We start from the raw sequence: 15,632 nt of genomic DNA on the forward strand, positions 1-15,632 counted from the left end.
TGATAACTATAGTATGTTTATGGGATAATGTCAGCTTGGACCAGTATGCTCACTTTGCAATTGTTTTAGATTACACAGAAATAACCGGAAATTGGATTGCCAAGTATCGGCGGTTTTGAATGAATTATATTATATCACATTATATTATGCCATTCTGTTGAAATCTGCTCGTAAACTGCATCTAGACCCAGAACGAGCATACCAAAATATGGATATGCTTTTTTTTTATCACGGCTGAGTCAACTAAAGTTATCTTTTGTCAATAATATCGAATGTCCCTCAATGGCAAGCCGATGACCCACTTTGTCATGAAGCGTAAATGTCCTATATAAAGGTTGATACGACAAGATAAACCATTGGAATTTAAAAGCAAAAACAAAAAGCAAGAGAAGTAACATAGAGTACGTATACAATATGAATCCTAATTGTTGGGACAAATAGTATCACATTATTTACAAATCGGGACCAGTTTTTGACTGAAATTGTAATGTAAATTAACAACTGACAACGATTGCCTGATTGCAATTCAAATACATAAATAATGTTCAAACACTGAATTAGTAAGAGAAGATATAATACTATGCGCATAGATCATAGTACTGCCAGTAGTCAAGTTTGTGCCTTGAATATATAATAATAGATTATTATGTATAATTACAAATCTGTCACTGTTACGCCAAAAGTTACAGCGTGTCGTAATTGTGCGATATTGCACTGGGCATTTTCATCCTACATATTAGAAAACGTAAATTCCAAATAAGGAACGATTACGTGCGTGAGCGTAACATTGCTGACCCCAGGGTTTGACCGAACCTCACACAAAGTACATACCAGCGATTATCGAGCTGTTAAAATTGCTATACTACTTACGTAAATGCCAGCTTGTCAGATTATGCATTTAGCGTTTACATTCGACGAACGTCGTTATTTAAGTGGATATAACATACTCAAACCTTAGTCTTGAACAGCAGACATTATGTAGAAATTTACAACGAAACAATCCACAAGAAGAAAACAAATCAGTTAACGATTGCAGTACACTAAATGGTCAATTCAGTAGGAGAAAGATATATGAACTACATGCTCAAGAAAAGAGTGATTACTTTCTGCTTCACATGTGGTACATGCCATATATAATTCCGAGTCATAAACAAGTGATTCATCTATGAAACCAGATATTTAAAACAGACAATTAAAAATTGATGCCATCTGAGAACGTCTTTGTAACAGTTTTATCGTATTCAATCTCAGGCTCATTATATCTGCTAACTTGTTTGTATGTTCAGGCCAGTAGTTCTCTACAATAGTCGTTTAAAGAGACTGCATATGTACCGCATGTCCTGGCATATCAAATCAGCTCAAAGACAGGAGAGTGTGGGAAGCATATATATAAGTATGGAGCAGAGGAAACAGATTCAGTACTCTTCTTAATCTCAAACTCAACTAGATATATCATTGGTATTTATACACTAAATTTAGAATTGTTAAGTACATCAAAAGTACACTATCACAAATTTAACGAAATGCGGAACTGACGGATTTGGCTCCCTTTGTTTTTTCTAATTTCTGTAAAAAACCTAAACAATTAATCAGCCAGAAATGGAGAACAATTTGTTGAGAAATATCCATTTTGATTATATAGAAATACATTGGCAGAATGTAAAAAAAACCGAACCGGGACAAGATGAACATGTTTTTAAAATTGTAGTGATGACTAAGAAACATCTGTTCTATGTCACCCATAACTACTACAGAACACCTCAACAAGGCACCAATGAGACTGTTCATCTGGTCTGGCCCTTAAAGCAATGCATCGTTCAGGGAAGTTCAATTACACCTTCACTGGAGCCGAACACTACTCTGATCTGAGCTTTCCTAGAGTGGTTTACCCCAAAGTGAAGTAAATACCAAGCGTTGTCAGGAGCTAATTCTGTATCAGGGACAGGACTGGCGTGTTGACGTTCTATTACCTTTTCCATGAATTGGAGGTATCATTCCATCATATCTGGTTTTCGTTCTAGCTGCTTCAGAAGATTTTTGAAGCGACTCATTGTTGTCCGATAGTTGTGTGGTAGTCTACTTGGATCGTATCTAAATTGCCCTTTCTGTTGATGTGGGTACCGTTTTGCATGTAGTCTAAGAAGCGTTTGTATTCTGATGGTAATCACACTGCTTTTCGTTGTCTAGCATTTTTGTAACATAGACATGGACATCTGTGTCGTTCTGTGTCGTTCTGTGTTGTTCTGTGTCTGCATAGAAAGAGGATGGTGGGAATGTCCCATTGCTTTGCTTGTAACAGGATATCTTCTCTCTACATTTGTTCAGGATGAACTCTAGTAGTTTTTCAACTATGGGGTTCAGAACATGTGGTGTGTTCAATATGCTGAGAACAACAAGTTCTTCTAAATCTGTCTACTGAGATCTTAGGTTATCCTTTGGTGTATTTACTGTACTGAGAAGAGACAGTTTTTCAGTTGTTGGCACACACGCCGTCTGGATCATATATTCAAAGGTTTTTCGTCAAGTCAGAAACATGTTAGGATCACCACCATACACCTCAGGTTCTTGAACTGGTAGGCGTTGACGAGCTAATATTTTGATGTATTCACTGGGAAGGTGTGAGGGCAATTTCGCCTGCTGTTCTGAATTGCTGTTGTGATATGTTATTCTGTACCATACTTGCATCCCATGGCTGTTTGGAGTGGAGAAATTGTATCATACCCGGTAAGTGTAGTTGGTGATGGAGGTCTTAGTTGTTGGTTGAAATATGGTGAAGCTTGAGGTTTGAGGTTATGTTCGTTAGATGTACTAAAACGTAAGGCATGATCATTGGATATCTCCCGAGGTAATGTGAACATATGTTGTGTTGCTCCTTTTTCCACTACTTTCTGAAATGCTTCTGCGCTTGCCTGTGTGACTGCTGCCTTTTTCTTTGCTTCTAGTATTTTCAAATTGGCTCTGAAACTGGCTTCCATAACTGCTTGCCCCGCTTGCTGTTTGGCTATGGTTATTTCATACTCTGCCTCCTGTGCTGCCGCCTCTACATCAGCAAGTGCTTGTGTGCGGGTGGTGCTTAGCCTTGACGATGCCCTTGACAAGACCGAGTTGAGGTTCGAGTTTAATTCTTGGAGTTCTCTACCTTGCCACTATTTCCATTTCAATAAGTTGTTTATGTTATATGGAAACGTGGTTCTGTATAATCTGCGTCTTTGCGTGCTTCCTCTGAATGGTCTTGGTCATATAGGTTCATTACATCTACGTATGTGCATTCATACTGGTGGGCAAGGCTACCTAGTTCATTCATAAAAATGTGGATTCGCTTCGTGTGGTTTGAATACTCCAGATAGCTAACAAGTTTTTTTCGCAATCACTGATGGCATTTGCTAGTGCTTTAGGTGTTAGCTTTCTTTAGCGTTGATGGCGTACTTTATATCTGCGTTCATCGACAGAATCACCTTTCTGCTTATTTTTGTTATCTTGTTCATCATACTGTTCGGAATATACTTAAGTTTTATTGTCACCATATTCTGTCATATCTATTCCATCGAGTTGGACTTTACTATATTCTGCCAGTTCTCTTCATAAGAGTACATTCACAATGTTTCTGAGTTCTTTGGGTTATTAACGGTACACACAAGTAACATCTGAGTTTACCACTAACCGTCCTGATAATCTATGTGTGGTATTATATACAGATGGTTTTTGTTCACACTGGTGTACCTATACAGTACACATGTTCAGCCTAGCATACCATGTAGAGGTCACATTATCTAAACATCAGTATCTGTTGTGTTTACTGCCACTGTACACTGGAGACATCAACATATTTACTGCAGTATTGATTACGATAATTCACTGTTCTAGGGTCAAACTGCGTCTAATATACCCATACTAGTGTCAACCATGCTCAAATAATCACCCCTCCAGTGCTTCGGTTTACGTCAGATTTATTTAAAACACGGTGAATTCTATAACATAAAAGCAATACAGACACTGTGAAAGTAACTGTAAAACTATTTGTATCCATCAGGCAACGATGTCACTACATAAATGACTGTAGAAATATTACATATTTTCAGTAACACAATGTAACATACATGTCTAAAATAAAGATGTTAAAAAAAGTTCTAAAGATGGTTGACTTACATCAATGAGTCTCTAAAGCAGTATATGCCTATCATAAACAAGCGTTTTAACGCGATTCTAACATGACCTGTGATGGCACACTCTACATGCGTAGGTGGTGCTGATAGCAGCCTTTCTGTATGGACGAATTACAAAATAACTATAACAATTGAAATTGGAAATAATTATCAACTTGCCTACAGCACATTTTCCACACTGGCGGTTTCCCAAACACATTTACTAGAATTATATTGTTTTTCCATAAGCTGTATGAGAGACAATAATAGACCATTCATTAAAATGTCCTGTTTATTTGGTCAGTAGCAAATTTGAATGGGATTGTGACTGGAGGTCGTCGTAGAGGGTTATAACTATGCTACACTGTTAAAAGCGGATTACCGAGGGTGCGATAACTCTCATGTTATAATAGAAGCGGAAAAATATTCTAGACACAAATATTCAGTTTTATTTATTGTACTCTATGGAAAAACTAAACTATTAATTACAATGTTTCAACAACAGTTACTGTTACTTTAGTACACAGTTGAAGGTCGACACAAATACCTGTCCAGATATAAATATTGTGGTCATAAGTGGTTAGTTATGCAGTAAATCACTCGAAATGGCATCGTACACCAGTGATATAGGAACAAAGTCTATGTTGGCTTCCAATCAGAGGCGGAGCTAACCCGTTTATCGGCATATTAACTGCTAGCCAAGACACCTCTCAGCAAATAGGTTCACCAAGATTTCCATAAGTCAGCTTACCCAAAGAGTGCTCAATTGCTGTAGACTTCAAAGTTTGGCACAAGGTTAAGACATATGGGTTCACCATTTTGGGAATTCCACAGATCAATTCCACCGTAATATTCCAGAACATTTCTAATAGTGTGTGATAATGAGGTCAGATTTAGGGTCATGACCCCAAACATCGCCCTCAGAGCTGGGATATAACAACAAAGAAGCTGGGATGTCATGCATATGTCGTCTGGGTGATGAGTTCGATATGCCAACATAATGAAATGTCAAATTTCTCTATTCAGCCTGCAGTATAGTGAATTGCTTGATGCATAATAAATGTGCATTTATTATTTTCAGCTAGACAGCTTAGCGCAGCCGCCACATAAAAGCAATATACCATATATTTGACCTAAACAGATATACATATAATTGATAAGATAACATTTCACCAATTTGAAACTTAGTAGCTAGTTTTTATGTACATTGTAAATTTATGTGCTTGGGTTATTATTCAGGGCATGAAATAACCCCACGCATTGGGTTATATGAGGACAATAACGTTTCAGTCGGTGAGACAAACACTATAGCCAAACCCACCGTGATTTAAAATATATATTCACCACTGCTGCCAACCATTATGCAAAGTAAAAAAAAAATGGAAATTGACTCACTATAGATATAATGTCTACCTAAGCTGGCTTGTATCCCTAACACAGATTAAGGTGGCTTGGGATTATAGACATTTAAATTAACATAGACACATAAATCATATTTTTTTCGAGCTTTAGTATTTCATCGGAGAGGTCAATACAGTGTCAATGACATTTCATGCACAAATCACCTCCCACTTACCTTGTGATGCCGGTGAGTTTCTTTTCACATAATTTGTATAGCCATTTATATAATACTTTCTAGCAGCTGTGACGCAACTAAGATTATAAGGATGTGTAAGTTAATTGTGAGATTGTAGCTAAGTGGATGGTTAGAATGATCGATATAATTTCTCAATTTTTTTATCTCAAACATTTTTATACATGCTCCGTATTGAGCTAATGTCATTAAAGTAGAGCACAATATGTAGTACCCTATTTGGGAAGCTGTCTATCCTCGTTTTCCCAATTTTCGTTTTCAGTTGGCACTAGAACGTTGTTACAGTGGGTCATGTAAGTTCATTAATAATGATTGTACGACATGTGACTTGCACGTATTTAGATCGGCGCAATGCATGGTGGTTTTAACCATAAATAATATCACCATCATTGTAATTTTGATCATGCACGTGGGGTAGCCTCTATGTAAACTATAGCAGTCGTTGCCAAACAAATAAGTATATGTGATACGGAACTTTGTGCGTATTATTTCTAGTTTAGAGACCTTATGTGGTAGTATTTGCTATTTTCTATGCTTGTGTATATTTTACTTGGACCACTACCTGATTACATCTTGGTTTTTGTTGACCCACTTCCACTTTTTGTCAAAGCAACCCCAGTCCCAATTTGTGTAATCCGTATCAAAATCACCTTAACATACAGAAGGAACATTTCTTTATTTAAAATACGAATGTCTCAACTACAGTAAGTATCACTGAATTTATACAAAAGAAAATAGTGGGTACTAATTGCTTTGAGTCAACTCAACGCGAATCATATCAAGTTACCGTATTTGCTCTATTGAAGTACATCTCCAGACATATGAATGCATGCACGCCAAAAAATACAAATGCTTGGCCCATATCAGCACTGGCTGGTGTTTAAAGTTTCAAATAAACCGTCTGATGTATCCTTGGTAAATCCCTTGACACGTGTTAAATTAATTGTCCATGGCTCTGATGATCGAGGAACAACTGTGGTATAAAACAAGGAATTCTATATAATAATAATAATAATAATAACATTTTCTTAAGCGATGTTCACTGCGTCATACACCGCTGTACAATACATGAATATAAATCACATTAAAATTAAAATAAAAAGTTTTCAAAATACTTTAAAAATAACTTTACGATTAAAATTGGAGTTGAATGAGAAGCTGTTGATGAGTTGTCAGACTTCTTTTAAAAACATTGATATTGATTGAGTGACGAATTGAGAGTGAAGTTCATTCCACAAAAGGGCGCATAATTGCTAAACAAACGCCAGCCATATGGATATAGGAGAGATGATGACCCAACAGGATTTTGGGGTCACAAGGTCAAAGGTCAAGGTTATTACATACATGAAAATTGCCTTTTTTTCCAAATAACTGAGAAACTGTTTAATGGATCAACTTCAAACTTGGATTGAAAGTAGAAATGACAGTAATCTGATATGATGTTGGAGTCACAAGGTCAAAGGTCATGTATGGGGTCATACGTGTAAAACAAATACATGTGACTCACAAACTTATCTTTTGACCTAAATTGACAGAATTTGACAACTCAGCAAAGCGAATAAATTACATACAAATTCATTTCTCTAGCGATGTTCAAGGAAAATCCATTCTTGTGAGAAGAGTTAGGGTTTGGCTATCATGGGGCATGTTGTAGTCTACTGGGTGCTGTTGGGCTTCTGTCAAGTGTCATGGTTCTCAAATTATGGGACACGTTGAAGTCCACATAGAGCTGTAAGGCCTCTGTCATTCTCGTTATGTTACAAAAACAAACAGAGACTAAGAGTAAAAACTATTTACAACATACGTTTGGTTTTAATATATACTGCATTATGCATGCATGATTCAGTAGGATATGAACCTTCATAAAGACTTTTACTGGTTATTCAGCATTAAGCTGGTTGCTCAGCATAAAACCTGATAATTTTAAGATGTAAATATTAAAATACGTGTATGAAGTAGAACACTTTTATGTGCCTTTTAAAGTCACACAATATTTGTGTCAATTTTTAATTTCCTCCCTGTACCAAAACATGCATGGAAGTGTGATAAATCAATAAGCATAAATCACAGTGGCATACATGTTATTAATTATGGAAAAATTTAAGTAAGTTTATTTTTCTATACAGGAAAAATACAAAAATTTCTGCTACCCACCTATACATTTTGAAATAAGTCCTCCTCTTCAAAGTTCTCGTCATCTACTTTGTCAATGATTGGCTCATCATCTAGTGTAATCATGTTATCACAGTTCTTGCACTCGCATAGTTCCGTACAGGGAAGGCCCATAGATGCACAACACTGATCATCTGCTCCTGGGACTTTACATTTCGACTTTCTGCACTTGCATGAAGTCAGTTCGAGAATGCTCTGTTAAGCTGGTTCCATATTCATCCAGTTTATTCCAAGCCCTTCGTTAACCAGCTTCCAGCTTGACCAACTGGTGAAGGAACATTCAACTGGCTTTCTAAGCACGTCTCTTAATAGCGGTTTGATAATTGGCTCTCTGGATATGTTTCATGAGGGCATCTTTGTTTGGGGGCATGATGTCTTCTTGCCTAGTAGTCATGGAAAACAGAGCATATCTTGCTTCATTCACCAAAATGATTTTGGTCATTCCGTACAACTTACAAACAAATTCCTCCAGAGTAGTAATCAAGTCATCTGTAAGTGTGAATGATTTTCCAAGCTCCTGAAAAGCCTTGATAAACTTTGGAGTCTTGGACATCAGTGATAAAGGTTTGGTCTTTCCCCGTCCATAGACAGCACTCACGGAATCATTACCCATAAATCTGTGGAGGCCTACGGTTGCATTGCTGATGTCATCTCCTAGATGATGCTGTATCGCCTTCAAGTCAATTGTCCACTCCTTATCTTGCTTTTCAGTGTGAAAATACAACGTGGAACCGTCAAGTTGGGCAGATACGGCAATGCTGATGATGAATACATCTGTATCTGGGCTCTTTATGATGATATCATTCATACCCATGTTGCTGATGTACTTTGCATGCAACATCATCCTTGTGTCAGCCTCTTCTTGAGTAGTGTACAGCTCTGGAATTGCTTCACTGACAGTGGTACCTCTACAACACGATAACTTGTGGCATTGTTTAGAATGAGTGAGGTATACATCAACTCCGTTGAATTCATCTGCACCACAAGCACACCACATCTCACATAAAAACTTGGTAAAGTGTTGCTTGTTAAAGCTATTTGCCAAAAATTTCTTCCATTGCATTGGAACTAGTTGATCCTGGTTTGCAATCTTAATCCGCTGGGACCCTCTTACAGCACGCTTTTTGTCTTTCTGCACCTTTTATGCTGACAGATGGATATGTGTCAGTAACAAAGTGGACAACATTAGATTTGGTGCTTCTGGCAAGGCACACTGCATCCTTCAGAATTTGCTTGGCAAACTCTTCTATGGTAGCAGGCACATTACTTGCCATCCATCAATGACCCATACAGACTCTTGTGGTGGATCCAAGGTTGGGGGTGACTCTAGTGAACTTTTAGATTCCACTTGGTGAAGAAGGGTAGCCTTGTTGCTCTTGACTAAACATCCATCTTGTTTACAAATGGCTGGAGGGTACGGGCTTAATGAGTAACTTAGCATCTTTCGTTGATCAACTTTATGCACACGACCGATGATAATAAGCCTTGCTAGTAACTCACGGGCACTCTTCAGTACAACTTCTTTCCCTTTCATGTTGAATTTTGGCTTGTTGGAACTGGCAAAAGTCTTAAGCTTCATCTTGTTAATTGTCTTGTTAAGATCAGTATCTCCTTGTAGTCTGGTTTTGGCAAAGTTGATGAATGCTTCATCCCACTTATGTCCTGCTTCTAGGAGATCTGTGCGCACACTGACTTGTGCAACAATTCCTTAAGAGAGGTGTACAAGATCATCAGCATCTGTCTCTCGATCTACCACAAAGGGATTTGTCATGTTGTTGATGGTACTCATGATTTTGGCTACATCTTGCTGGTCCCTTGTCATCCTGCTTTTTGTTAGATCTTCTCTTTTTGAGCACTTCTTGCTTTTACCAGCCATCTCTTCACATTGACTTGTGGTGAGGGCTCTTTCGTGGTGACCTCTGACCCAACGTTTGGTAGCTCCTGGATTGTTTGAAAATCCCTTTACTCCTCCTCTTGCCTTTGTGTCCCTGTTCACTGTCTGTTCAAAGCTCATGTCGCATGCCACCTGTGCGAATCCTAATCGTGTTGGCGTTGGACTCCAAAGTGACCCTTCATCACCTCATCATGAATGTAATGATGGGTGGTAGGAAGTTGGGTCATCTCAATCCAATAAACTGGCAGGTAGCGTACATAATTTGTCCTGTCATATGCAAACATCCACGGAAGCAGGGCTCTGATCGAAGCCAGATGAAGTGGCCAATTCCCTTCTCGAGTGGCACGTAAGAACAGGAGAACATTTTCTACCATGTCAAGATATGGAGACCACAAGTTGAATGTAGCGTCCTTCTTTCCTTTTTCAATGAAATTCTCATACTCATTGATCAATGCTTGGAACATCTCTCCTTGAATTTTGTTGGTGAACTCACTTGGAAATGACTGTTGTAGAGATGACACCACTTCCCTGTACTGGTGTTGCTTCTCTTCTTCAAAGGTACACATGAAGCTCTGCCAGTGCAAGCGATGAAGTGCTTCAGCCATTAGTTTGTGACATCTCATACTTCTATTGTAGTTGTGGCCATTCATAACACCAGTGACCGAACCTGTAGCTACTACACCTGCTTCAATAAGCATGTCTTGCAACCCTGCATCCTGAAATAGCTTTCCAATACAAGCAAGAGCTGTCATTGTCGTGTGGAAAGACCCGAGACGAATGACTATCTTCTCCTGAAATGTTGGTTCTTGCCAGCGAATCGTTCGTGCTTTGCAATAAATGGCTTGGTCAACCACTATCACAATGGCTGGAAGTTCCAACTGATGTGCTATCTCCAGACTTCGGTGTAGTACTGTGTGGACAGTGTTAAAATCTGTCGGGCTGGTATCTATCACTGGCAAGTATGATATTGTTGCTTTATGAGGGACATTGGATGAAAGCAGTTGATTGAATCCTGTCCATGATGGCAGCAGCCGTTCCTGTGAGGATTTAGCAACATAGAAGGCTGCATTCTTTTCTTTGTTAGAATGGAAAATATAATTGTACTGACTCATCTCAAGTGGCACAGAACCAGCAAATGTCTCTGGTGATGATTTCCTCTGGCCATTGAATCTCACCAGTGCTGCAGCAGGTGTAGGCAAATATCTTTCTCTTGTCTTCTTCTTACTCTGGATGGGTAAAGCATGAGGTGTTATGGCAGGAACATTGTCGTGTTGTACAGCTATTCCATTTGTGTTGAGGGTTAACGCTGTTTAAAACTGTGCTCCATCGTTTCTCTGTGAAAGGCTTTAGATTTTCGATTACGCCAGAACAATGAACAAAACACCTACGATGAGGCGAACTTCCCGAGACGGAAATGATGGTTTCACGTTCACTGTGTTGAGATATGCGACGACAACACTGAAGCCGCACCGAATGATACAATGTTTCTGATTGGCTGCTGCCCGGTAATCTGTAATTTGGGCGGTTGGATAGCCCAATCGAGTGCGCCGATAGTTAGCAACATAAGAAGCAGACGATTTTCGGAAAAAAGCAATGGTTTTTTCATTAAAATACTAAATAATGCCCCACTTCCCAGTCTGTGAACTGCAATAATTATAACAGAAGTAAATCTTCATTTCTAAATACATTTCAGGTAGTCACACGATGCAGAGAACAAGACGAGCTTAAAAATCATCTCACCCCATAGTCTATAATTCATTATTTAGCAGAATGCACAGTATGCGAGTTTCTTCTTCACAGAAGCAAAAATAATGTTATAATGGATGCTATCTTAGTATAAAATGGTGCATGTCAATTTGATTGACATGCGTCATTCCAGTCTGAATAAACATAACATCAGTAAATCATATGCACACGTATCAACTTGCAATGACCCTTTACCGACTAGACATTTGATCATACGACCTTGAATAATAATCACGTTGGAAGATCTTGTTTCTCTTTGATTGAATTCGTGTACACACACGGTTATGAAAAAATTTTGGTGATTAGAGAAGGATACTAAGATTTGCTCACATGCATGAATTAATTAGATACATAATTAGACAACCATAACAATACCCGCTTATTGTAGATACGCGAGTTTAAGTAACGCTACTTTGACCAATGCAAAATATGTTCCGAGTCATTTTTCAGGAACATTTGTCCGGGTCAGTTCCTCCTTCCTCTGCAGGTGTTATGAGGGCTTGACCATAGGTCGTGTATTCACCGACTAATGTATAATAGATTAGCTGTTGAAAATCAATAATGATCAATAATGGGCATCATCTTATTATTACGTATTCCCAATATTTGTAAAATGCCAAGCCCATCTATTTTTGAATTGGCCTTCAGCAATTGACATTGTAAAACGCAATGTTGATAATGTTAAAGCACAAAGCAAACCATAAAGCCTAATCTACTTGATGGTCTTGTTATATTAAATTCCATTGCTATTTTCTGCAGTAATGCATATTACTCCATGTAATGTTTTTATTGGCATTCATAGGTGCCCCGTAATAGCCAATCAGCATGTATTATGGCTGCTCTCACTATGGCAACAGACAAACATTTGTTTTTAAATGCACGTGTCTGTACCAAGAAAACATATTCAGGCTGGGGCACAATGGTCGAATGCGCGCAGACTTTACGCAACTGATGATCCTACGTTGTTTCATATAAAGTGCGAATTTGAGGTGAGTAGTATTACAATAAAATGAATTACATTACTGTGTATATAACACCAACATTGTCTATGTGTGTATTCCAGGTTTGGAATTGTAGCATTGTTCGGGGTTTAATCGGGGCTAAAATAAATGAGTACAAAGATTGCTGAAACGTATTTGTTCCCATAAATCGCCTGGCGTTTTATATTTCCCATTTATGTTGTTTGGAGTACATTTATCTTACTGAAACTATAAATATCGTTGGACATGTTCGGTAGCGCAAATGCAAGAGACGATAACAAAGTTTAACATTACATTTTCCGATTGTTATACAATTTGTACAGTCTATTTGCTGCTGCTAGCGTGCGAATGTTGAATGACCCCGTTTGCGTTGAAATATTAGCCGATACCCAAGCTCAGGTGTCGATTGTGATCTAAATTGCCCATCTGACACATGTATAAAATACAATTTGTCGCAACACCAATCTCCGGCTTTTCTCGGTCGAGTAAAAAGTCGATCTAAAATTCCTGGTAGTTCATCTGATAAACATATCGGGGTTAATACAGCATTCGCGATTTACAATCTAGATAAAGACAATAATGAAAATACACATACGTCACACAGAACAATGATAATAAATGATGATAAAGTCCATGCCTTACTAACATAAATCCCCATCCTTACTGAGGCGTTGATGTAGTTATAATTTGTTTACAATATTCGAGACAATATCGGCATACAGTAGCCTTCCTGAAATCAAATTCAGGTTCTTAGTCATCTGTCATACCAGTAATTTACAAATCTGTCATCCGCGCACAATGTCGCATCCGTCAACTCATCTACAAGTAAATAATAAATAAATATTAAACATTACAGTATTCTCGTTTATATTTATGTAGATTAACCACGTTGCTATGACTATAACACAAAAAGAAATTGTTTTCTAGAATCAATAGCAGCAACAGAATGATGAAAGGTAATAAAGTATCACCGGATGACGATAATAACGAACCGGAAGAAGAAAGACAAAACGAAACAAAGATACAGTCAGGTAAATACATCTCTACCATTAACGATGTTGTAAATCATTTCTTATGTTGAGTAATGTCGCACATTGAATTCAACTCCCATTAGATGACAAGTTTTAAAAGTTGAAAAGTAAGGTCAACTTTAAAAAAAAATATATATTTTTTTAAATCAAATAGTAAGAAGCATTATAACACATGTTGAATGTACTTATTTATGAAACCCATTCAATTACACCGATACTGGCAATAGTAAACATTGCTGACCTCGTTGACTGCCAGTACCAGTCTGCTTTCACCAATCCAGGTAATTTATTAATAAGTAATAAATGGCAAATACATTATTCTGATATCATACTAACTAAAATATTTCGAAATGTATGCATATCGTCTCTGAGAAAAGGTTTTTGAAATGTATGCATTACATTTGTGAGTCAACACAACGCATATAGAAGATGGTTGTGGATTTGTTAAACATGCAACCAATGATTTGTTTTCATTTACAAATGAAACAAATCGACGGATTTTCTATTTTGTTCATCAATACCATTTAAATTCGCATTCAGTATCATTTATTAATGCAATACATAAATAACTCTACAAGAAATTGTATAGAACGGTGGATTAAAATTGCGAAAGGCATCACTGCATGCGCCGTTTTAGTTTCATGCACAATTGTCATTTGAAATATTGATAGATTTTGATTGTCATACACGGGCAGATGTCAATGGACGCAAAATGTGTATGAAATTTCATTTTGTTTTTACTACAACGAGTAATTTTAAAATGTCACGTCGTAGATAATCGCCTGATTCCTAACAGTTTTCTATGTACATAGCATTCCATAAAGATAAGGAACCAAATTCACTCCATCGGGCAGCATATAATGGTGAATATGACAACATAATTACACTGTTGAAAACAGAAAAAATCGATGCGCAAGATAAACATGGTCGAACACCATTGATGCTTGCAGCCATTAAAAGTAGGTGGATCTGTATAATAGTTATCTCTAGGGGTGGGTAAGTGATTGGCATGGATACTTCAATATCGTGTCCAGCAGGGATAAGCTAATTGATTTCTTCGTTTTGATTTGTTTTGGCTTTGAGTTGGTGCATTTTATGTAGATATAAATTGTATTTCTTGTACCCAGTTGCAATAAAAAAAATAAACTCGCATAACGAGAATTTTTTTTGCAACTACTCTTTTTTTATTTCACAGATCACACCAAGGTTTGCAGGCTGCTGCTAAGCAGTGGGGCCAACGTAGACATAATTGATGAAAACAACGAGTCATGTATTACTTTTATGTTAAATGCGAATATGGTACACATGGTAAGCTATTTGTGTCTTTAAGTTTCCTTTAGATTTATCTTATAGTGATGCCCAATCTTAAGTCAATTTAAATTTGTACATTAACACTAATTACTCGAATACTAACACACGACAGCGTAACTTTATAGAAATAAATATTAGTCATGTGCAGCCGACATTGTGCTCCTTAGATACTTATCAGTTATTGTGTTTGACAAATTGTAAACAGTGTCTAAAACTATATGTTATTGTCGTATTAAATCTTGCTTCACACGCGCTGATTACAAATAATTAAGTGGTAGCGTAGTCAAATGTCAAATGCCAATGAAAGCAAATTTCCAATATTTGTTTTGAAACTGGTAAGGACTATATATATATATCGTTATGCGTGGCGATAGATACGTTATTTTCAGTTTTTTTACCGTTGTAATTTACCGTGATGAAATGTTATGTACGTAGGCAAAACGTGCATTGGACAAGCTGCATGTGAAGGATTCTGATAAACGTTGTCAGAAATATCAGCTAGATATATTGGAACCGGAAAGGAAAAATAAGAAAGGTGAGTGATAATTTTTAGTTACATACTAAAAAAACATTTCAATATATTCTCTATAACATCTCTGTGTTTTGTTACTTTATTTTAGTATTTATTTTTAGGGTGTAATTTTTCATTGATAATGCGTCTTATAGTCCTGGTTTTAGCATATCGAAGGAATAATAATACAATCTATGAAAATCTATTTATCTATTAAGTTCAAACATAGAATGGGTCCCAACTTTGGGACT

General features: G+C 37.2%; 1 protein-coding gene across 1 annotated transcript in view; it reads left to right on the forward strand.

Annotated features, from left to right (window-relative positions):
* Positions 1-12,432: 12,432 nt before the first annotated feature.
* LOC144353886 (uncharacterized) overlaps positions 12,433-15,632 on the forward strand; it is a 3,906-nt gene continuing 706 nt past the window's right edge. Inside the window, exons 1-5 of the mRNA XM_085493028.1 lie at positions 12,433-12,537; positions 13,456-13,559; positions 14,372-14,518; positions 14,755-14,867; positions 15,306-15,405. Coding sequence (XP_085349154.1) covers positions 13,475-13,559; positions 14,372-14,518; positions 14,755-14,867; positions 15,306-15,405 — 445 coding nt within the window. The 5' untranslated portion in view covers positions 12,433-12,537; positions 13,456-13,474. The remainder of the gene's footprint in view (positions 12,538-13,455; positions 13,560-14,371; positions 14,519-14,754; positions 14,868-15,305; positions 15,406-15,632) is intronic.

This window comes from Saccoglossus kowalevskii, chromosome 18 (genome assembly GCF_978046115.1).
Source record: "Saccoglossus kowalevskii chromosome 18, keSacKowa6.1, whole genome shotgun sequence".
Classification (NCBI taxonomy): Eukaryota; Metazoa; Hemichordata; class Enteropneusta; family Harrimaniidae; genus Saccoglossus; species Saccoglossus kowalevskii.